This window comes from Salminus brasiliensis, chromosome 3 (genome assembly GCF_030463535.1).
Source record: "Salminus brasiliensis chromosome 3, fSalBra1.hap2, whole genome shotgun sequence".
NCBI classification, from domain to species: domain Eukaryota; kingdom Metazoa; phylum Chordata; class Actinopteri; order Characiformes; family Bryconidae; genus Salminus; species Salminus brasiliensis.
Genome location: NC_132880.1, coordinates 36,637,540 through 36,660,237, shown reverse-complemented (window position 1 = coordinate 36,660,237; position 22,698 = coordinate 36,637,540). Strand labels below are relative to the sequence as shown.

The 22,698-nt window shown below is 39.9% G+C and overlaps 1 protein-coding gene across 1 annotated transcript; it reads left to right on the top strand.

Annotated features, from left to right (window-relative positions):
• The first annotated feature begins 7,654 nt into the window (after positions 1 to 7,654).
• On the top strand, positions 7,655 to 22,234 carry mfsd2ab (MFSD2 lysolipid transporter A, lysophospholipid b). The gene is made up of 14 exons (XM_072676031.1): positions 7,655 to 7,872; positions 10,159 to 10,284; positions 11,638 to 11,762; positions 15,024 to 15,147; positions 15,232 to 15,310; positions 15,401 to 15,570; positions 15,709 to 15,799; positions 16,494 to 16,612; positions 16,803 to 16,886; positions 18,280 to 18,363; positions 18,520 to 18,632; positions 18,972 to 19,115; positions 19,449 to 19,625; positions 20,397 to 22,234. Exons 1-14 carry the CDS (start codon positions 7,786 to 7,788, stop codon positions 20,455 to 20,457), a joined length of 1,584 nt encoding a protein of 527 aa, XP_072532132.1. The 5' UTR covers positions 7,655 to 7,785; the 3' UTR covers positions 20,458 to 22,234.
• The last annotated feature ends 464 nt before the right edge of the window (positions 22,235 to 22,698 follow it).

The following is a 22,698-nucleotide window of genomic DNA, read 5'->3' as shown; positions in this document are numbered from 1 at the left end:
ACAAATACATGCACCTTTACCTTTTGTATCAAACTGGTGGCCTTTAAACAGGATGTGATCCTTAGTTTTTTATATTTATATTTTATTATATTTATTACTTTAATTTTTTATTATTATTCACTTGGAAAATTGTTGTTGTTTATCAGCTTGATCATACACTGAAACTCTAAGAAGGACATTTTATCATGTAAATGTATTTATTATAATGTGATATTTGTAGTGTAAAATTAAGCTGATAAACAGCTTACATCACGTACATCTCCCAAAGATACTGATACTTTTGAAGGGTGCAGTGTAATGGCTTAAATGGGTCACACTTTGCATACTGAAAGAAAGAAATCTCCTGAGGTACAGGCCACAGCAGTGCGTATTATACTATATGCATGTGCAGGGCTTAATTGTCAAGAGAATGTAATATGTGCCACGTGTGTGCTATTTGCTGCAGCCGATAAACGCTTGCCTAGGTATCTCCCTCTCTCTCTCTCTCTCTCTCTCTCCCTCTCCATATATATATATATATATATATATATATATATATATACATATATATAGTAAATGTTACAGTAAGTGTTTATTTTGTCAGTAAAACACTAATATTACACTGAACACAAATAACATTCATAGAAACACTTTTCTCATAGGAGTCTTACAGTTATCAACCAACACCGGCTTTCTAATAATATAAATAATGCACAAGAACTGGAGTAGTTGTCAAACCCATACTAGAATAATAAGAATAATAAGTCATTGGCCATGAGGGATGGGCTAAGATTCTATAGGAACGCTGCCAAAAGCTGGTGTCTGGCTATGCATCATGCAGCAGGTCATAACAGCAACAGCATTCTCCAGTGCTAAAGACGCTTGTCATGAAGGGCTTGAATCATTCTGAGACTGCAGGGGGTGATTTTGATCAACATATGAAACAGCCTTTGCTAATCTTCTAGTTTACTGTCATTAACCCAGAATGTTGGGCAAAACTTAACAAACAGAAATGCCTGAGCTGCTTCACACCGACAGCAGTGTGTACAGTAAATACCGTATGAAAACAAAACACAACAAGGAAAAAAGTGATCCTGGAAAACTGGGATCTGTTGCCAAATGCATTCATTTGGATTCTGTGTGCCACGTGATCATGCAGACAGACACTACTTAATACAGTGTAACCTCTGGTAGAGATGAGTGTCAATATCCACTGAATATTATAGAACCTATTAAGTGCATAGTGTGAGACACATCACACCACTACTACAAACAGGTGACTCACACGGTCACTGTGACAGTTTTGTGGGATGGGCAGAACTAGCGTGGCAGAGCTGCTGTGTGTTCGACCTGAAGCCACATAGACAAAGCTGGTGCACTTTGAGCCCATCAGCTGAGATGTGTGTGTGTGTGTGTGTGTGTTTGTGTTTGTTCTGTCAGACTTCCAGGTTTCCGTGTACGTCCCTATTTGTCAACATGGTTTTGATGTGAATATTAATGTAATTATCACACATACATACACACAGACTTGCATGTACCTATCCTCTAAAGAGAACATTTTAAATGTTTGAGAGTTGACTAATTCCTGCATAGTGAAATACCCCTAAGATTTAGTTGTTATTGCCATAATTGTCATGTGTTTTATGTTACTTATGTATTCTCACAGTTCCAAGAAGCTGCTGCAATGTTTTGGTGTCTTGTGTTTTGTTTGTTTTAACCCTAAAACCCTCTCACAGCAACATAGCTTGGCCACAATGAGCTTCTGGTTGGAATGATCTGAAATCTGTCATATAGAAACTATATTATTGAAACCATACAACAAAAGGTTCTACACATCTTTTAAGTTACATCTTCTCATTCATGCCAACTGTGTGTCAGCAGTGCAGTGCATACAATTATGCAGATACGGACCAGCAGGTAATATTTACATCAACCATCAGAATGGGGGAAAATATGATCTCAGTTATTTTGACGGTGGCATGGTTATTGGTGCCAGACAAGCTAGTTTGAGCATTTCTGAGTATAACTAGGTCTCCTGATTTTTTCAGCATGACTGCTATTCGTAAAGTTTACTCAGAACGGAGCACTAAAGGAAACAACATCCAGTAAGCAGCAATTCTACGAATATAAACGCCTTGTTGATGAGAGAGATCACTGGAGGGGACAAGGTTGAAGCTGACAAAAAGGCTACAGTAACTCAGCTAACTCAGCTACACTCACATACAGATAAATATGTACATATGCATATATATATATATATATATATGTATATTTATATATATAGACACGCACTATTCCATCTGTATATTTTGCTTCTTACATTTCTATTTTTTCAGATTTTTATATTTTATTTTTTAACTTAAATTTAACTTAAATGTAACTTTTATTTTATTTATTTATTTTTTTTTGCACTTTTGCACTTTATTTCATTAAGTTAAGGTTTAGTTTAAATTTAGATCTTATTGATTAGCTTTGATGTGGGCAGACTGTCAAAAAAGCATTTCACTGCAAGTTATACTGTGTATTACTATGTATGTGACAAATAAAATTTGATTTGATTTGATAACTACTCTGTACAACTGTCAGCCAAGAACAGAAAGCTGAGGCTGCAGTGAACACAGGCTTGCTGAAACTGAACAGATGACGACTGGAAAAATAAAGCTTGGACAGATGAATCTTAATTTTTGCTGAGGAACACAAATGGTAAGTTCAGTAATGACATTTTAGGATACTTGGAGACTTCTTTACAGATCTTGTGGCTTGATGGACTGAACTTGCTAGGACGAGGATGTTAGGAGTCGTTTTAAATGTTCTCCACTTTTCTCCAACATTTCTAATCATAGATCTTTTTAAAGGCTCATATTCATCTACAAACTTCTTACTGAAGCCCTCAGAGAGCTTGTTGGGTCTCAACATGGAGACACCACTTACTTCAGTAATCAAGAGCAAATCAAACTAAATGTCTGAGGTTTAAATTAGACAGACTCCTCCCAAATCCTCTCGGACCATGTCCTAATCATCTGCAGCTGATTCTAACAGAAGACATTTTCAGTAGTAATGAATGTGAGGTGTCCTAACTTTACCTTACAAAAAAATTGCATTTGTATTAATTATATTTTAAAGTATTGTTCAAGTGAAGATCAAATGTCTATATTTTTAAATATGTGTACAGTTAGAACAGCTGTACATGGCCCCCTTTTTGCTAAGAAAGAATGTATGCTCACTGAGCTCCGGCAGTGTCGCTGTTCTGGCAATTCTAACTGGGTCTTTAAAGCCCCCACCCACACTCTGAAAGAGACTAATTGCTTTTCATGTGGCCCCTGCTGGACATGGTGCACATACTGTACACACACACACACAAACACATGGTCACATAAATACAAAGCCTTCCCCGTGAGTTTCCATTACACCACTGGTGTCTTTGCTCTTTTGATGCGGAAACACTCCCCCAGTGCTATGTATTGCCCCTGCTGTATGTTGGGCAACACACTCATGTGAGTTGTGATAAGTATTGTGGCAGTTTGAAGTTTGTTTGATTTGTAATTGGTGGATATATACACCAATCAGCCATAACATTATGACCAAATATGGCTAATATTGAGTCCCCCTTGTGCCGCCACAACAGATCAGCATGGACCCCACAAGACCTCTGAAGGCGCCCTGTGGTAACTGACCCTAATATGCTAGCAGCAGATACTTGAACTCCTCTAAGTTGTGAAATGGGGTAATAAGCCTTGTCCCTGTTGTCGGTTTACTGGTTGTTTTTTCTTGGACCACTTTTGGTAGGTTTTGACCACTGCATGCCAGAAAAAAACCCTTCTGTATCAATAGGGCCTATATATTAAATGGCCTATATCCTACATTTGCTTGCATTACATTTAATCTTCCTAAATACCTGTCTCTTTTTTTACATGGTCATATTCTAACCTCTCTTTATCCGATAGAATTAAGCAAGCTATTTTTGTTACTGTCCCTTTAAGACACATCTTGTAAATGGTTTCTGGCTGTTTTGTATTGTGGCTTTATTTAAAACCCAGTTCAGGCTGAAACACTTCTCATAGTGTTAGCATAAATTGGTGGGGCTACACTACTATAGATTAAATAAACATCTAAATCTCTTTAACATCAAAATACTGAGGCTGAAGTTTGTAGGATATGGGCCCCTCTAAGAAAGGACGCTGAATGTAAAAGTTCTTTGTAAGGTCAGAGCTCGTTTTGTGTACTCAGCATTAAGGCTAAGGATGACATTTAAATACAAGAGAATTAGGATGGCTCACAAGTTCCAAACATGTAATAATAGTTCTGGGCCAATTATTCATAGCCTACTCCTGCTTTAGGTGGGCGTTGACCGAGTGAGCAGTGATCAAATATGAGGAGAGCAAACATGTAACTTGTTCTTTTAATTCAGACAGAAAGATAAAGGTTAAACGAACCTCACAATACACACAGACACATGTACAAAAATCATCAAAATCAGGGCTATTAGAACAAAACTCTCTACTCTCTAGAGACGGCTTACTACTAGACTGTGGAACATTGCTGTGAGCTCAGGACGTTAAATGATCACCACCCCACCTTGTCCCTAACTCATCCATAAAGTGTCAGATGGAGCACCATCATTCCAGAGAACACAGTTCCACTGCTTCACAGCTCAATGCTGGGGGGCTTAGACCCCTCTAGCCTGACATTAGGCATGGTGCCAATAGGTTCATGTTTATCTGCTTCAGAGTCCTATTCTATTGGCAGTATTTGACAGGGACTAGACAAGTTGTGTGTGTGCATTTGCACATCTGTGTCAGCAATGGCCACAACTTAAAGTAGCTGAATACATTTATTAGAAGGGGTAGTGTAGGTCATAATAGTACAATCACCTGGTACGAACAGACATTTCCACAGTGCACTGCCTTTTTGACCTGCCAAACTGCAGCTATCTCCTAAGTTACTACAGGGCACTGACCACTGGCCACTGCAATTATGAAATAAATTGCAGCTTTCTGCCCTGTGCTGGCTCCCACAACAGTGCATTTAATGGCATTACAGAGTTCCCATTGCATAAACAGCATTACTTCCATCTGTTTCTTCTGTAACTTCACTAAAGTTTAACTGTCATGTCATTTGAAGATCCTGCCTTAATGGCAATTACAATATACTGTCACATGGACTAACGTCTGGACTTTTGAGTCACTTAAAGCAGCATTGATGTCTTTTTGTTAAAAAAACGTACTTAATTTAACATATCCCATTAATTAGCCAAAATAACGTCCAAACAAACGGCCCATGGCACTGAAGCAGACTATCAGGCAATATGACCGAACATTACCGTTATCAGCATTTACAGACACTATTGCACAGCAAGCTTATCTTATCAACTGTTGACATACATTGATCGGTATGGTCTGCAAGAACTTGACTCTGTAAACATTGAAATGTGAGGCTGTTTTTTTCTTCTACTAAAAAACTTCTTCTTAAATTCTTCTTAACTCTGAATGTGAGTAAACACTGCGCCCTCCACACGGACGCCAAGGCCTTGGCAAACGCACAGGAGTCCATTCAAAGCTCTCTGAGGGATATGTATGTATCTAAAAAGGGGAGCACACATGATTATAGCTGTGGCTTAAGGGAAACAGGGATTTACTTAGGATTCCTGTATTTGCAGTCAAAAAAATGCAAGGCAATAATGGCAAAGTCGGTTGCTGAATCTACTGCTCCTGCTATTTTACAAGTAGGCTACGGTGAACTCAAACAGTGTAGTGTCAGCTGAGGAGGGAATACCACGATAAGCTAATATTTTACTTTTGAAAACTAGTCACTATAAAAGAACGGTAGAATTCCCTCACAACAAACTGCAAAGAAAGGAGGAGCTAAAAAGAATTCGCACCATGCTCAAGTTAACATGGCTCAGACTGCGTCAGTTCTACAGATATCCAAACTGACTTTTATAGTTCCCTACATAAAGTTAAGGAAGTCATTTCTGTGTGGGGTGTTTCACGATAGCCCTGTTCACTTTCTCCTACATGCAAAAATCCAGACCAGTATATATTAGAGCACCAGGGAACAGAAGTCCACAAATTAGTGAATGATTTCAGACCCCTCGTAAAGTGTGTGAGCTCACCCCGGTGCGACAGCAGATTGCATCGCAAAAGCAAACTGAACGTCAGGCTGTGTCCCAATCGCGTGCTACAGACTAATGCTATAGGGTATAGACTACATACTAGTCTCAGTAGTACAGGTTTGGCAGGTTAGTACACATAATATTACTGTACTAACCCGTTTGACTAATTAGAAGTTATTAAGCTTTGCTAGGCCATCATATGTCACTGCCTTGTCCATCATAACCACGCTCAAGTATGAGTATACATCATGGATATTTGAGAATACTCAACTTTGACACTTTGATCTGTCCTACATACTTCATACTCAAAACTAGTTAGTATTAGTAATTACTACATAATTGGGACACACTCTATGATGAATTATGGATATTCCATGTCCGCTAGTGTACATTATTATTATTGTGGTGCATTGTGGGATTGTTACAGTGGGATTGTGTCTCTTTAACATATTTTAAATGTTGAGTTTTGTGACAAGGTCGCTTATTAGGTAAGGTTTGCTTATTATGGCACTTCTATGAAGATTGTGAGCGACCTTGTACAGTGATGCGGTGCACCACCACTAGCTTAGCTTACTGACTTAGCTTACCCCTTTTGCAAGTTCCTGGCAGTCATATATATATATATATATATATATATATATATATATATATATATATATGGGGGGGGGTGTATTTGACTTTCTCACCAGCATATGAGCAGTTCTCTTTGAGAGCTTTCTTGGTTTTTCAGGTCTCGTTCTGATCTATACAGTTCTGGTGAACTGCTGTTCCCTAAAAACAGTCAGTACTGTAGAAACCGAAGCTGAAAACTCTTCTTATTAAAGCTTTCCCCTGCCTTGTGGTCATCGATAGCTTTCATTTTCAGATCTTTGTTTTGAAGAGCTCATAACTGTGAGTGTTAGTGTTGTGAGTCTGTAGAGTCAGAGAACGTACAAAGCTTGGACATGTGATTCAACTGTGGTGACATGGTGACATGCCTCAGGCCTAATTTGCTAATCAAGGTCTGAGACCATGTAAAAAACAAAAAACAAAAAAAAAACAAAAAAAAACATCTGAGCCTTTGCAACACTTTTTGTTGACAATTTTTATGTTTTTATTTTTATACAATGAAAGAGAGTGCATTAGGATTTAATAAAATATAGTATGGTTTGACAACCTACAGAGGCTGTGTTTACTACGTCTCAATTTACAAAAGAAAGAGATGTGAAGAAATGTGTGATATGGCCGAGGGTGCGACTGTAAAAAAAGTTTTGAAAAAATTCCCACAATTAAAAAAATCTTGTTTCCCACCATCCAGAAAACGTACAAATTTGAGGGTATTTCACATAGCAGTAGGAATGTCCCTCAGCTCTTCTCTTATTAGACCAGCTACACTAGACTGGGCTTAAGTGTTGTGGCTAAAGTGAGAAATCTGGCTTTGTGGGGGAAAACCCCCTCAGTTCCAACAGAGCAGCAGACCCCGGTCTGACCGGCCCCCTCGCAGCATCACTGCGCATGTCTGCCGTATCAGCTCACTCTACGCGTGAGGCTCTGCTGAATGAAGAGACGCGGCGGGGGGCGGAGCCTCGGGGCTCAGTTACTACAGCCGACTCACCAGAGCAGGACCAGAGACTCAGAGAGCAGACCCGAGTGCTTCGTTAGGGTTTCCTCAAAATTCACCGACTGGTCGTTTTAAATAGGAGAATTTCAACAACATGGCAAGAGGAGAAGGAGGTGAACAGTCTTCCAACGCGAGTCTTTTGCACAAAAGCCCTTCGGATGAAGTTAAATCAGTCGCTAAGGTATGGAGACGTTAGTAACTGGCTGTCTAAATAATTATCTAGCTATCAATTAATAAGTTCTTCTAATGCTGAATGAAACTGATGAAAAAAATGTGTACTGATGTGTTATGTTTAGGTTTTCAGTGTAGAATATTGATTTATTTAATTTAATTTATTTTTGACGGGAGGCGATGGGCGTGGACATAACCGGTGTTCATTTTTTCTCCTCGGCTTTAGATAGCTAGCTAACCGTCTGCATTTGCCTTAAATGTGTGTAAAGATCTCAAATGATCGTTAATCGTTAAGTTTTCGTAGTAACGTTTAGTTTTTGTGGCTAACTGTGCTGTTTTTAGTCCCTTCATTCATTGATGTGTCCCTTTTTTAAAGATGGTGCTTCACCAGAGATTTGAATTTTACAACCCACCGTTTTTCTTCATCTGTCGATCTCTTTCCTTTTTCGCATTTCCCCCTAAACTATGTTAGACCTGTCTTTTATAAACCGGCTTTCTGTCTAATATTATATGAATACCTCATAGCCAAATCGGGTATCCAGAGCCAGGGTAAATTTGCAGCTACACGAGAGCAGGCTGCTGCCGGTAGGCTACGTGTCATTTGGCTACTTGAAATGAGCGCCTTCAGTGGGTCATGTCTCTAAACTAGCTATATACGGAGATATGCGGTTTGTGCTCAATTTTCTAAACCAAATCTAAGATCTGAGGAAATGGATGATTGATTTTAGCCTAATTTATTCATTTGAGTTGCACATTTTGAAGAGAATGATGATGAGTACTTGTTGCATGGCCTTAGATCTGAGATTTCTTCTGGACCTGTACCACATGGCCATATTAAGCAGGTGGATGGTCTTACTCTGTTTGGGTGAAATGATGAAGAATGAGCTTGTGTATTTAAGGAGCCGGCCTTCTGAGTGACAGTATTTCTGCTTTACTGGTCAAATGAAAGTGTGACTACTAATAACAGGCTGTGCTCACAGTTATATTAATAGTACATGCCAAATAAATACACATAGAAGAAGAAGAAGCCCACTAAATATAATCAGTTAATGGATTATAGTTATTGGTGAGGCTGGCGTGTGCTTTCGGGTGTGTTTCTATATGAAGTGCTGTCGTTGTACAATGAATGAATGAATGAATGAATGGATGGATGGATGGATGGATGGATGGATGTAAGTATAAAACCATGATTCCATGGAAAACACAAGCTTGGCAGTATGGCATCATTGTGTGTTGAAGTAGCTTCCACGTCTTATCTCTGAAGGAAATTAGTCAATTAGGTGCACTGCCCATGATGGAGCACCACTGTTTGTTGTCAGTCTACAGACTCTACAGCAGTGCCTTCCAGCAGCTCATCTGTTTTCAGGTTTTCCTGGTTTTCCGAATCACCTCATTTTAGGAAATATGTGGGCATTTAAACTGAAAACTAGGTTGTTAGGAACTATATACTGCATACTATTCGTCCTATAGATGCCACACATTCATCTGTACACACGTTAGGTTTGAGTTTACTGTTGTGTTTAGTGTTGTCCATATTAATGTACAATATTGATACCAGAATTGTGTTTTTCTCTCTAATATCAGTGCTGGTATGTCCTAGGCTAATATTTTAGGCCAGTACAACACAAAAGCCCCTGTTATAATTGGGTTGCACTTGAGATTGTTACTTGATTGGCCTGTTTCAGTGGGGGTGTGGGTGGGTGTGTGTGTGTGTGTGTGTGTGTGTGTGTGTGTGTGTGTGTGTGTGTGTGGCAGAGAGGATTGACCTGAGGTCACTAAATTGGCTGCTGTGTATACCCTCATAGTGTCCAGTCAGCACAGACTGGGTATTGTGACACCCTTAAGCTTGCACAGTTACCTTCTTAGCTGACCTACCAGGAGTTGTTTCTCTTGGCTTTTATTACAAAAGCATGATGCAATGCCAGGTGTGGCTAATATTGTGACCCAAAATATTACTAGGGGTGTGTGTGAGTAATAATAAGGCCACTTGGTGGATTAGGAGCAAACTGAACAAAACCACATACCATTGCTGCAGTTAAAGACAGCATTCATCTTGCTCCCCAAGCCCCAAGCCTTAACGTTAGACATTGACTGACAAGATCTTGATGTAGCAGCCTATTCCATTGTAGCAGGTAGATTATTAAGATTCTTTGGTGTTACTCTGTTTCTGAGAGGCCCCATTACTTTATATCTTAAAAGCATATTAGTTATTATTTTGATCTACTACTTGTTTTCCCTTCCTCACAGTTTCACCTCCAGGTATTGACAAAGTTTTATGTTCCTTTTTTTTTATCAGCGTGAGAGGAGTGGTCGCCTGTCTATATGCAGTAAGCTGTGTTATGCCATAGGCGGAGCACCTTATCAGATCACGGGCTGCGCCATTGGCTTCTTCCTCCAGATCTATCTTCTGGATGTTGCTCAGGTGAGTTCAGTTTACAAAGTCTATTGCTCTGTGTACTAACTAAACTTAGTGATTGCTCCATCCAAGACAAATATCACAACGAAGCACCAGCAGGATAAGTAAATGCTTAGAATAAACATTGCACGTAACTTAGACCACCTTAAAGCCAGAAGCAGCCCAGCATACAGCTCATCAAGGTTCAGGTTCTTCAGGCCTGGCCATATTTGCTAACATAATGCTAACAGCTCTGTTGTATTATCTGTTGCATGAGCCAGGGCAAGTTACCCAAAGCTGCACTTGCAGTGTACTAACTCTCCGTCTTTTTCTAAAGAATGTTCAAGTGCATTTCCATAGCTTTTATTGCAAGGTATTTGTACCTTAGAACCCTAATGCCATATGAGTTTGGATTATGAAGGCCAGAGAGTTTGCCCTAGCTGCTGTATACCCAGACACAGGACAAAGCGACAGGCACTTTGCAGCCACAAAAGAGGCATTGTGCTGGAAAATGAATAGGTGGAAAAAGTTCTTCTATGCCATGAAGTTGTCGAGAGCTACTGCAGAATTACCAGACTTATTGCCCAGATTAAAGAGTGCAAATACCAGCGGGTCAGGGGGCCGTTTTAATGGCTTGTGATGTTTTATCATGTTACCAAGGATAAGCAGGCATGGTATCCAAGACCCCCTGCAGTTTGAGTTGTGATTTCTCTATTCACGTCTGAGTACCCACTAATTATGGTACAGTAGCTGTCAGATGGAGCAATTGTATTCTGTCCAGTCCTTTTACCCTCTGTATAGCCAGAGGGCTTCCTAGTGGGGGAGTAAGTAGAATGCCAACAGAGCTGCCTGTTGCGTCTCTGAACACGTGCTCTATGATCTCATGACTCAAGGTCATCCTGGAGCTGTGAGTCCCTTCTGACTTTTCAGAGAGGTGAATATACTTTGTGTGCTACCAGCCCTGGAGAGCCATGTGAAAATGATCTTTGTGAAACAGTTTGCCACTACATGATGAATGGAGAGCAGGTTATTCTTGTGTCACACCCTAGCACAAGAAAGAATGAACAGAGGGACTGAATGTAATAGGACAGTGGCCAAGGGCATACCTCCATAGGGACAACAAAACGTTGCTCAGGAGCACAGCCTATAGCTGCTTTTATTTTCTATCATTTTTCTTTATCTCCATTTGAGCCAAAATATCTGTTTGGCTTTTGCAAAACATGTATATAAATTTAGATAACCGTTTAACTTTTCTAATGTTGTGTCTAATGGTTTTTGATGCCCCATACGTTGGAAAATCCAGACTGACAACCCTGTATTGTGGTATCCCATATTTGAACATGTTTTCAAATGTTGATCATTCTCCTCTCTGCTCTTAAGGTGGATCCATTTTATGCCTCCATCATTCTGTTTGTGGGTCGAGCATGGGATGCTATCACAGACCCCACTGTGGGATTCCTGGTCAGCCGGAGCCCGTGGACCAGATTTGGAAAAATGATGCCCTGGTATGTAACTTTCTGCTCTTTGTTTAATGATGTTTGGCTTTCCCTTTGGTGTGGCTTTAGTGGCACTACATGTGCAGTTCATCATGTATTGTATTCGTGTTTTTTTTTCCTCAAGACTTGTTGACTGTTGACTGCTTTCTTATTTAAATTGGCATCTGAATCCAAATTCCCTTGTGTAAGGATTCGCAAGTTGCCCTGGGTAACTGTGCACCCATGCCAGGGCTTCTATTTTGAAAGTGATTGGTTTACCAAGTTTAGCCCACACAAGAATAATTCTCTCCATGACGCTACTTTAGTGGATGGGGACAGTGAGAACACTGGTTGTAGCCAGCTGGATGTGCAATATTTCCCAAATGATTCTATCAAACTAGACATTTGCTTTGTCCATTTGCTCTAGTGGTTTGGAAATGTGGGCATGGGTGATATGTGTTCAGATGCCAAGTGTGCTTGATGACCTTTGCTTTTGGACACTGTTGAGGCAACTGTAGATTTTAGTGTAAATGCTGTAAAGGGCCAAGGCCAAGCATTACTGTCATCTTCAACCCTAACTATTTTGGTTTTTAGATTGATTTGTTTAGCAATTATAGGCTATTGTTTGAGGTGGGCCCTTTTGAATAGCGTCATTTACATTTGCAGCAGCTTTTGCCCTGACGTTATCTTAAATATCTAAAGACTGGCATAATTATGCAAAAGACTACTTGTCTTCTTTGTTTCCTGAGTGGTTAATTGTTCCTGGCTGACTACTCCTTAATCCTGGGCATTTAAATAAATGTGTAGTGTTGAAGCCCCTGATGCAACCTGGATGTCTGGACTGCAGATCTATTGGAATTCTTTCACAAAAGAACATGGGGGTTTAGGAATGGCCTAGTTTGGAGGTGGAATAAGGACAGGGGGGATTGCTGATTCTGCATTGCTCTCTGCTACCAATTTTGAGGCGAGGTCACTGACCCTGGGAGTACCCATCCCCCCCCCCCTTTCCCTTTTCTCATGCTCACCCAGCTCCTGAAGAAACATCAGAGCAGTCTCTGCCAGAAGCGCTACAAGATTTTCCAGAGTTATTTCCATTGCTGTGTTTTCTGAAGGTGCTCTTACCTTCACTGGACATGCGGCCAATCACATAAAGGTTTTGTAAACAAGCAGGAAGCTACTGAACATGAAGCCAGACCAGAAAGCGGAGGAACCTTGGGAGTTAATGGATGTGCTGGGAAACGCAGTGGGGGAAGGGAGCAGAATGTGACTCTATAAGTCTCTGAATGAGCGCTGTGCAGCCTATGGTAATGAAGGCAGGCTAGGACGAGAGAATAATTTTTCATATGCTCACCAACTCAATATAACCAGCGTACAGTAAAGCACATCCCTTCTTAGGGTTTCATTAGAGGTCCCTTGAGCCATCCAGTGGGGCACATGTGTCGCCTCTGAGGAAAGGACAGCCGTTCTAATTACTTAAGGCTGATTTCCCTGAGCTCTTCCGCTACCATTTATTAGGTGAAAGATAAGATTAAAAGCACACATCAGATTTTCTTTTCCTTTTTCCTGCTCGTGTCTGTGGGTGTCAACCTCCTCGAATAATGGGCTGCATTTAGAGTGAATGAAAAGCAAGAAATGATGCGAATTGAAAGACGCAGGGTTTTCTGCCTTGAGGCCAGGGAGGCGGACGTTTACTGTGGTGTGTTTTGGGGTTTGAATGCTGTGACGGATATGCAAATTGAAAAGCCATGAGTGGTCCAGCCTACAACACACCACTGCTTCTGCTCCAATCAGAAGGCACAGCTGTGCTCTTCCTGAATTCCAGTGTGTAGCCTGAGGAATTCTAGGGTCACTTTAGTTCAAGTCGAATTATGCACTCTTACTGTGACTGTGTACACTTGATTTATACACATTCTTGGTTAAGCTTAGTGAAGTTCAGCTCAATCCTGGGGGCTAATTAAGGTTTTCATTAAAAACAGGACAGAAAAAGCCTTGACATACTGTGCTATGTCATTATTTCTGTTATGAAATAATAATAAAAAAAATAAAAAAAAAGTAAGTATAATAATAATAATAATAATAATAATAATAATATTATTTTTTTTAAAAGTGAGATGGTAGGGGTGTGTGTATGTGGAAACACTATAGCTGTGTAATATAGGTCATGTGCGTTTGTGCCTTGTGCGGTATCTTTTCTTAAACCTGTTTCCTTGAAGACTGTTTGAGTTTGAGCTTTTGTGTATAGGGTGGTTTAGTGTATAAAGGAGAAACGTGGTTTCTCAACTGAAGTTGTATTTAGAAACAGGGGGCCTCTTTTAAGAACTGAATGACCTTTTGCAATAGTGTTTTAGGAAATAGATATGCAGTGTATATTGTGTATATTTTTCTTCATCACAGTGTTATCTCAGTATATAAGTTGCATTTTTCTGAAGGTTTTGGTTGAAAACAAACCTCAGATAATGCAATGAATCTGTGTGAAACCTGTGTTCAAGAAAAAAAAAATGACAGGAATGAAAGGACCAGTGGGTATAACTGTCAGCTTGATTGACTGTGAGAATACTGGTTAAACTTCAGCTTGATTTAAGCAGTGATTTAGCTTCACAGACCTGTTCAGCAAACCAGTTCACTTGTCACGTTATCTTGTACATCTCAAGTGATGACAGTTCTTAAGGGGGAAATAGTGCGTCCATCCCCCTTTTCCTTCTACCTCAACATCCTGTGCATATGTTGTGAAGTCATCCGCATCGGGCCACCGGAAAGTGTGACAATTGCAGGATGTGACGTATGACCTTTCCAATACTACTAGCTAGGACATTCCTGATCTTCCTTCTTAATTCAGTATGACCTCATAGCCTGAGTCACTGTGAGAGGAGGAGTGTGCTCTGTTATGGTGTGATGTTGCTGGGAGGAGAAAGAATGGCATCTCTTTATTCAGAAATCCATTGCTCAAGAACATTTTCACAAATGGGCTGAGCACTAACCTTTCTGAACTTACGGGGTGGAAGTTAAATAAGCTAGGTCATTTATTTATATCTTCACTGTCACCCAAAAACCTCCTTTATTTTGCTTTATTAAGTTGTGAACAGCAGTTATGAAAAACAGGTTAATAGAAATAAAACATTGTTTTTCAACAGAAATCAGTAAAAAATGTTTCTTCCTCACTTTTGTTGCCTAGGCAGAGTTAATTTTATTGATTGATTTATTGCTGGGTAAAAGCTATGTTTTCTACATTTCTCTACCATGTAATTCTAGCGGTCATGACACAATTTAATTTCGTTTTTTGTTTCATTGCAGGATTGCTTTGTCCACTCCACTGGCAGTAGTTTGTTATTTCCTCATCTGGTATGTGCCTTCCATAGACCAGGGCAAAATTATCTGGTACCTCGTCTTCTACTGTCTCTTTCAGTCTCTGCAAACAGTGAGTATCATCCAGCATTGTATGTCTGTAGGTATTATTTTGAGAGTTTGCCTTTTGTTTATTTTGCTTGTTTCCCAAATACAGTGCTTCCACGTGCCATACTCTGCCCTCACCATGTTCATCAGTTCCGAACAAAAGGAGAGGGATTCGGCCACTGCCTACCGTAAGTCCTATTCAAGGCCTCTTGTCCTCTGGTGATACATAAGCACTCTCCTCCCTATGTATTGTCTTACCATCAAGCCTTCCCTTTTAGGTATGACCGTAGAAGTTTTGGGAACAGTTATTGGCACTGGAATCCAAGGTCAGATCGTGGGGTTAGCCAGTGCTCCTTGCATTCCAGTTGGAGATGATCTCAACGCCACTAGCCAGGATTATGGACCTGAAGTCAACATCAGCCAGCCACACATTTCAGTGGAACATACAGTAAGTCACGCAGCTTAAAGCTGCAACAAAGTTCTTGTGGATGTTTGAGAGATGTCCGTATTACAAAGGATTGTTGCCACTGCCTTCACTTTGAAATGTGTAATATGTTATTCATCATTTCCTCTCTCCCTTTTTCAGAAACAGGCATATATGATTGCATCAGGTGTTATTTGTGCCATCTACGTCCTCTGTGCCATCGTCCTTTTCTTCGGTGTAAAAGAACGCAAAGGTGAGCTAAAGACTCCCTTCATATTTCCACAACATTATTTCATTGTTCTCACTGTCCCTCACTGGCCCTGCCTGACCTCCCAGATTTACTTTTGACACTATCAAACATGACTTCCGTACAGATTTAGCTGCACCTGCAGGTCTAAAGTAGGGATCCGCCTATTACAGTATTTCTGATCACTGATCCTGTTTCATGGAGTCCGAGCTTTTCCACTGTTCTCAGATTACACTAAGGCAGTAGCTGGCAATCACTCATTGGTGGCCCCCTAAAAAGGCACTGAGTAAACGGAGAAGGGTACTTTCACACCAGTGAGATGCAGCTGAGAAGGGGTCCACAAAAATTGTGCTGGAGTGTCCCAGTTCTTTTACCATGTTTCAGAGCAAGAGTGCTTAACAGGCCAGTCTTTGTAGAGTGAGATATGCCCAGGGGAGAGGGAAGCACAGCACAGGGTCTGTGTACAGTTAGACTGCTTTTTCTCACCAGTGTCAACTGAACAGTTCAGACATTGTTAAAGGGAGCATGATGAAGCGCGGACACACACACTTTTAGTGTTGGGTCTAAAATGAGACTATATCAAATAAAGATGATTGATAAAGCTTTCACAGTAGCCTTATGACTAAGTTTGATTAATTGATTTATTTATTTGTTAATTATTTTGCTCTCTAAATGTAATGTATCTTGTTTTTGATTGCAGACACCAGCAGGGTCAGAACTGAGCCAATGTCCTTCTTCCAAGGCATTCGTATGGTTATGGGCCATGGTCCATATGCCAAATTGGTCATGGGGTTCCTTTTTACATCTCTGGCTTTCATGGTAAGTACTGCCCCATGCTTCTCTTCTCAACAGTACTGTTTTGTTTTTGTGGGTTTCGGTTGAACCACTCTCCTGTACTTCCTGTCTTGGCTAAAAACCTCTGACCACCGTGGCTAGCCTTAGCTGTCTTTGGCATGTTGTTTTATTTGTGAAGATTTTCTAATACGGCTTTACGTTTATCTCCATACAGCTCCTGGAAGGCAACTTTGCGCTGTTCTGTTGCTACACCCTGGGGTTCAGAGATGACTTTCAGAACATTTTACTGGTCATAATGGTAAGTATTATAAGCTACTGTCATAATAGCTATAATGAGATTAAATTCAAATATACTTATACATTATATGTACAAATGTTTGTGGACATCCCTTCGAATGAATGCATTCAGCTACTCTAAGGCATTTCCATTGCTGATACAGATGTGCAAACGCACAGACGCACAGCTTGTCTAGTCCCTGTGGAGAAGTACTGCCAATAGAATAGGACTCTCTGAAGGAGATAAACATAAAGCACCAGGTTGGCACCAGGTGTGAGCAAGCAGGGTAAAAAGCCTCCCAGCATTATGCTGTGGAGCAGTGGAACTGTGTTCTCCGGAATGGTGGCGCTCCATCCAATACTTTTGGGAGTTGTAGAGTTGGGGATAAGGTGAGTTCACTAATGCTCTTGTCAGTGATTAAATCCTTAAAGCAATGCTCCAAAATCTAGTAGAAAGCCTTCCATACATTTAATCCAACAAAAGCATGATAAACTTGATGTTCCGATACTTTGTCCATCTTGTATCTTGTGAACATTGTATAGACAAAGATATGCAGCCATTGGATGTGTTCCAACACCCTAAAAATGATCTGCTGTTTCTGAAATTAGAATGATATGATGCTATTGTGTCAGAAGAGAAGCAGCAGGTTAATAGCTAGCCAAAATTGTATGCAGAGATGAGGGGAGTTTTTAATATGGAATCGTGTACCTCAAGAGCACAACACTTGTACATTATGTAACAACATAACCAGCCAAACCTGATGTGCAAACTGGAGATTGTCACCTTACACAAGTGATCTGCACATAATCAGCCCTTTACTTTCACATGTATGTTAAGGTCAGCATAATGTAGAATTCAAGTCTGAAACCCTGAGTGATAAATTAGTTAGTTGAAGCAGAAATAAGTGGACCATTGTTAAAAAAACAAAAGCCTCTCTAAACATGGCTATCTGTTCTCAATATAAACACAAAACTGCAAAAAGACTCGCGCCTCAGATGTTCTAGATTTGGATGCTAGGGAATGCCTTGAAATGTAATCTTGTTATTTGGATTCAGTGGAGGGAACAGGTAATTATTCATACAAAGTTACTGGGACAGTATGTCGCTTAAACAAGTAACAGCATATAACAGCACTTTAGATTGTACAGAGAGATCACTGCAGCTGTTTTCTAGGTTGCAAATGAGGTACTTGTGGCTTTCTCTGCTGATTCATCTGAGCAGGCAGCATACATCTGATGCCAACCTGAACCGCAAACGAAGCACATTTTGTGAGCAGACACCTGACCTGCTAACTTCTGTGTGCTTTATGAAAATCTTCCTGCCAGTAGTCCTGCCTATGGGTTTAAGAAGCCAGACACACAGTTCTAGATGTAAATTCATGATTAAATCTAATCCCCCTTCTCTTCTGTCCCCAGCTCTCTGCCTCCCTTACCATTCCCTTCTGGCAGTGGTTCCTCACCCGATTTGGCAAGAAAACGGCTGTATATGTGGGCACTACAGTAAGTACCGACTGACCGTAGTGTTTGAATTACTAAAATCTGTCCTGATTCCAAAGCTAATATTTGCAAATGACTCCTTGCACCATCTAGTGGTTTGTTGGAATGACTGCTGTCAGTTAATTTCCTGTTGTTTGTTTGTTTGTTTGCCCTTTGCAGTCAGTGATTCCGTTCCTGATCACAGTGGTCCTGGTGAAAAGTAATCTCATTGTGACGTACATCATCTCCTTTGCTGCTGGAGTCAGCATTGCAGCAGCCTTCCTCCTGCCCTGGTGAGTGATGGGTAATGAGATAACTGTTGGCGCTGCCTGAAGTGTGCGTCAATAAGCCAACTAGGCTGCACACATGAAAGAAAAACAATGTTTTTCTCATATTTCGTCATATCAAGTACATGTTAATATTCGGTACAACGCTAAAATGTTAAACTAAGAATTTCTATTGGACATTCTGGACATTTTGACACAGTGTAAAGAATAAGTGCCAGAGTCAAATTCTTAAAAAAGTGAAAAATAGAAAAAATGAATCAACAATATATATTCCATATCTAATTAAGTAAAATATGTTTTAATGTATGTGACATCTTAGCCTGACAAATCAATGTACTTCTGCAGGTCCATGCTTCCAGATGTGGTTGATGATTTCAAAGTACAAAATCCTGAATCTCAAGGACATGAAGCCATTTTCTACTCCTTCTATGTTTTCTTCACAAAGTTCGCCTCTGGAGTGTCCCTGGGAATCTCAACCCTCAGCCTTGAGTAAGTCATCCCAAAACTCCCATGTCCTTTATCCTTCCTTTGGTTTGTCTCTACTGTATGTAATCCTGTCTGCCTGTGAGGTGGTTTAAACCTTTGAAGTGAGATTTTGCTGGCTGACTGAGCTGATGGGACTGCCTTTTGTTACACGTCCATTCTGATAATCTGTGTCCTTCAAACCCTTATATGTAATCCGATTATCCCCAATCAGTGAGAGGACCCCCTTTTCACATGAAAGTCATAGTTGCTTTATGACTGATCACAAGGTTGGATTAAACAGGATAAGTATAACCAGCTAATCTTTCTGTTGTCTCTCTTCGTTTGCTTTTCAAACAGTTTTGCCGGCTACATCACGAGAGGCTGCACGCAACCTGAAAACGTGAATATTACGTTGAAGGTTCTTGTCTCCGCTGCACCTGTTTTTCTCATCATTATAGGGCTTATCATATTTATCACCTACCCCATCGATGAGGAGAAACGTCAGGGCAACCGCAAACTGCTTAATGAGCAACGGTAAGACCCTTCTTGGACTTGCGTTTGCAGTGTGTGACACTTTCTTTCAGATTCCTATCACAGACCACAGACCACACGGTTTAGAGTTTCCGCTCTTGCATGCATGTGACACCCTCGTGACAGCTTTAGAAACATTAGGGGTGTGAAAATGCATTGGAATCTACTGATCTGATTCAAGATGGCAATGCATTGATTTTGGATCATTGGATTTAATTAGGAATAACTCTTAAAAGAATAGATACTTATGTTTTGGCCAAAATTCAAAAGTCTCTACTCCACAATTGTGTATTAAAAGGATATTGATATTTAATTAGATTGTATTCTGATAAAATCTGATTTTTTTATGATGCATTGAATAATTTCCTAAAGCATCAAACATTTAATAAAATTGTTGTCTAAGATTAAAGCAGCATTATGTGGCATTGTACCCCTAAAATAACAGCTACACAATCATTGTGATACTCCACTGACACATTCCCATTTGCTTGGGCTTGGCACATCTGCTAATTGCACTGTGTAACTCTGGTTTACCATGACAGTCCACATGCTTCTTTTACTTCTGTATCTCATGTGCAAGAAAGTGGGCTCAAAGCATGATTTGTCTTCATAATGCTGCTTTAACGCTCCTAAATAACTCTAAAGTAGAAACTGTACTGTATGGTTCACAGTCTGTCCGTTTGTGTACATCAGTGTCTTACTGTTTAAAGTCACTTTTTCCCAATTCTGTTCATTTTTCTCTGAGCTTATTTGTCTCTTTCTATTCATCTTTAGAGAGAATGAGTCTCTGGACTCAGAAGCAGACTCAACAGAGACGGACGGGAGCGTGGTGTAAAACCACAGGACTCTAAAAGAGGGCATTCTGAAAAGGGCAAGCAAAGGCACGCCACATCAACTGTCCTCAGAGATGTATTGCCACCTGTCGTATTCATCTCCCTCCACCCCCTTATGACATCCACAAATGGAGCATCCAGAGATTCAGTTCATTGTGCCTTTCAGTGCTTTACAGCTATGGAACCACATCCACTGCCCAGAAGAGGTTGCGGTTGTTTGTCCTTTTGATGTGAGAAACTTGAAATGTGCTAAGAGCTTATGGCTGTTTTTGTTCATGTGTCATGTTGCCTACTGGTTGGTGCTACTCACTGGAGCGGGGCTGTCAGAGATCCTGATCCAGACTTTAATTTAACTTGAAAAGCACAAGACTCTCACACTGCACTAACAGATTCTTCACCTGTCTGAGAACGAGGAGAAACTTGAGGGCTGGAATTCCATGAGTCTTCATGTGATGTTACTTTCAGTCATATTTCATCCATTACATCAAGGGTACGAGTTTCTTGAAACGTATGGAAAAGATGTGTCTGATTTATACATCCGATGGAATATTTTGTACTTTACTTTTGTACTGGTGCCATATACCAGCAGTGTACATTTCTGAATTTCAAAACACTACACACTACATGTTAGAGTTTACATAGAAAGGCTAGCAGCCTTTGTTCCAATACGTGGCCTTTGGAAAACAAAGCCTTTTCTTCTAGCCATACCCAGTACACTGCCTCAGTCTGGGTGGAACTCCAAACAACTTTTTTCTCCATTCGGATATAATATCTCCATTCAGATGTTTTATGCTGTATGTTAAAGTAAAGACTAGCTCTAGCAGCACACAGGCCTACTGGAGGCAAAATACAAACTTGATATCAAACAAAAAGTACTTGTGCAGTTTGAAATTTATTTTATTTTATTATTTTTTTAATACCATTTAAGTTCCCAAGAAATGAGATACTGACTTTGACAGTGTTGGACCTGTGCAGTAAACTACCTCCTATAGGAGGTGAATAGTTATTTAACTATTTAATTGCTTGTCTTTGAATATCGTGTTAGTGTGATCTTTAATGCCATCTGACAAGTGCCACATCTTTGGCCTATTTAAGGGAAAGAACCATGAAAGAAAAATCTATGTATATATGTATTGACCCTAACAGAATGATGAAGTGTTTTGGTGTCATATGACTTCTATTTGTCAGCTTCCAAGTATTGTTCTATCTGTACACACAAATTGATTGGCTCCCTAGTGTTTATATGGTATAAGGGAAGCTCTACAGTGTTACAGTAACTATTGCTGTGATTAACACTTCACCTATCTGTAAAGTTTTCATCAGTTCTCTTAAACACTACTTTGTAAATATTGACTTAATACCATTTATCTTTTTTTTTCTTTTCTTTTTTTCATTTCATGCCCTAAAGGGACCTAGGATGGCTTGTCAATATGCATATATTGTCATATGTCATACATGTTTTCATGTGTTTACATATGATACACATCAGAATCTCATTACTGTACTTTATGATTTTGTCTGTTCCTACTGAATCTACATCAGTCATAAGGTACTTGCTGTGTTGCTGCTACACCTAGATCCAAAAGGATTATCAACCAGAGTAGCAGAGTGCATGTTGTATATGTGGAGTTTGTGTATATGTGTGTATATATGTGTATATATATTGTATGTATATTGTTGTGTAAATATATTTTGTGTTTTTGCAATGTGTGTTTATTTAAACAACATGGAAGAATGAAAAAACTGGTGACTGAAATGATTAATAAATACTAATTAATACATTGGTTTTCTGTTGTGATATTGAGTCTGTTAAACGTGTCTGCCAAACAATGCTTATTCTTATAAAGTTAGACAGTATCTCGCACATCACTCAGTGTGGTACATACTCCCATCAGTCAGATCCCACAAAGGTTCATTACACTCTTGCATAGCCTTAGGTTCAGAAAATAAAGTCTTTTATTCTGCCAATGCTTTCCCTGGATGTAAGTATGGAATATAAGTATTATTTTAGTGACTGGATGAAAATCCTTGATATCTGCGCCCCATGGATATTGTCTGCCTTCAGGTGGAGCTTGTTTGTGGGTCTTTCCACCTTCTGTTTTGTCTACAGTAAGTGAAAACCATGCTCTATTCTTTTTGAGAAGCTCTTGGGTTGCCTTTGCTATGTTTACGGTCATGATCCATCTGTACTGTGAAGCGTCCTATCAGTTTTACAGAACAGTTCTATATACTCCAGAATTCAT

What these genes read in the sequence shown, in the direction of transcription:
- mfsd2ab (XM_072676031.1), top strand. Translation starts at nt 7,786, where the DNA reads ATGGCAAGAGGAGAAGGAGGTGAACAGTCTTCCAACGCGAGTCTTTTG. An exon ending in GCAGCCTTCCTCCTGCCCTG is followed by an intron (nt 18,633 to 18,971) that starts GTGAGTGATGGG and finishes GTACTTCTGCAG; the next exon opens with GTCCATGCTTCCAGATGTGG. An exon ending in ATCTCAACCCTCAGCCTTGA is followed by an intron (nt 19,116 to 19,448) that starts GTAAGTCATCCC and finishes CTTTTCAAACAG; the next exon opens with TTTTGCCGGCTACATCACGA.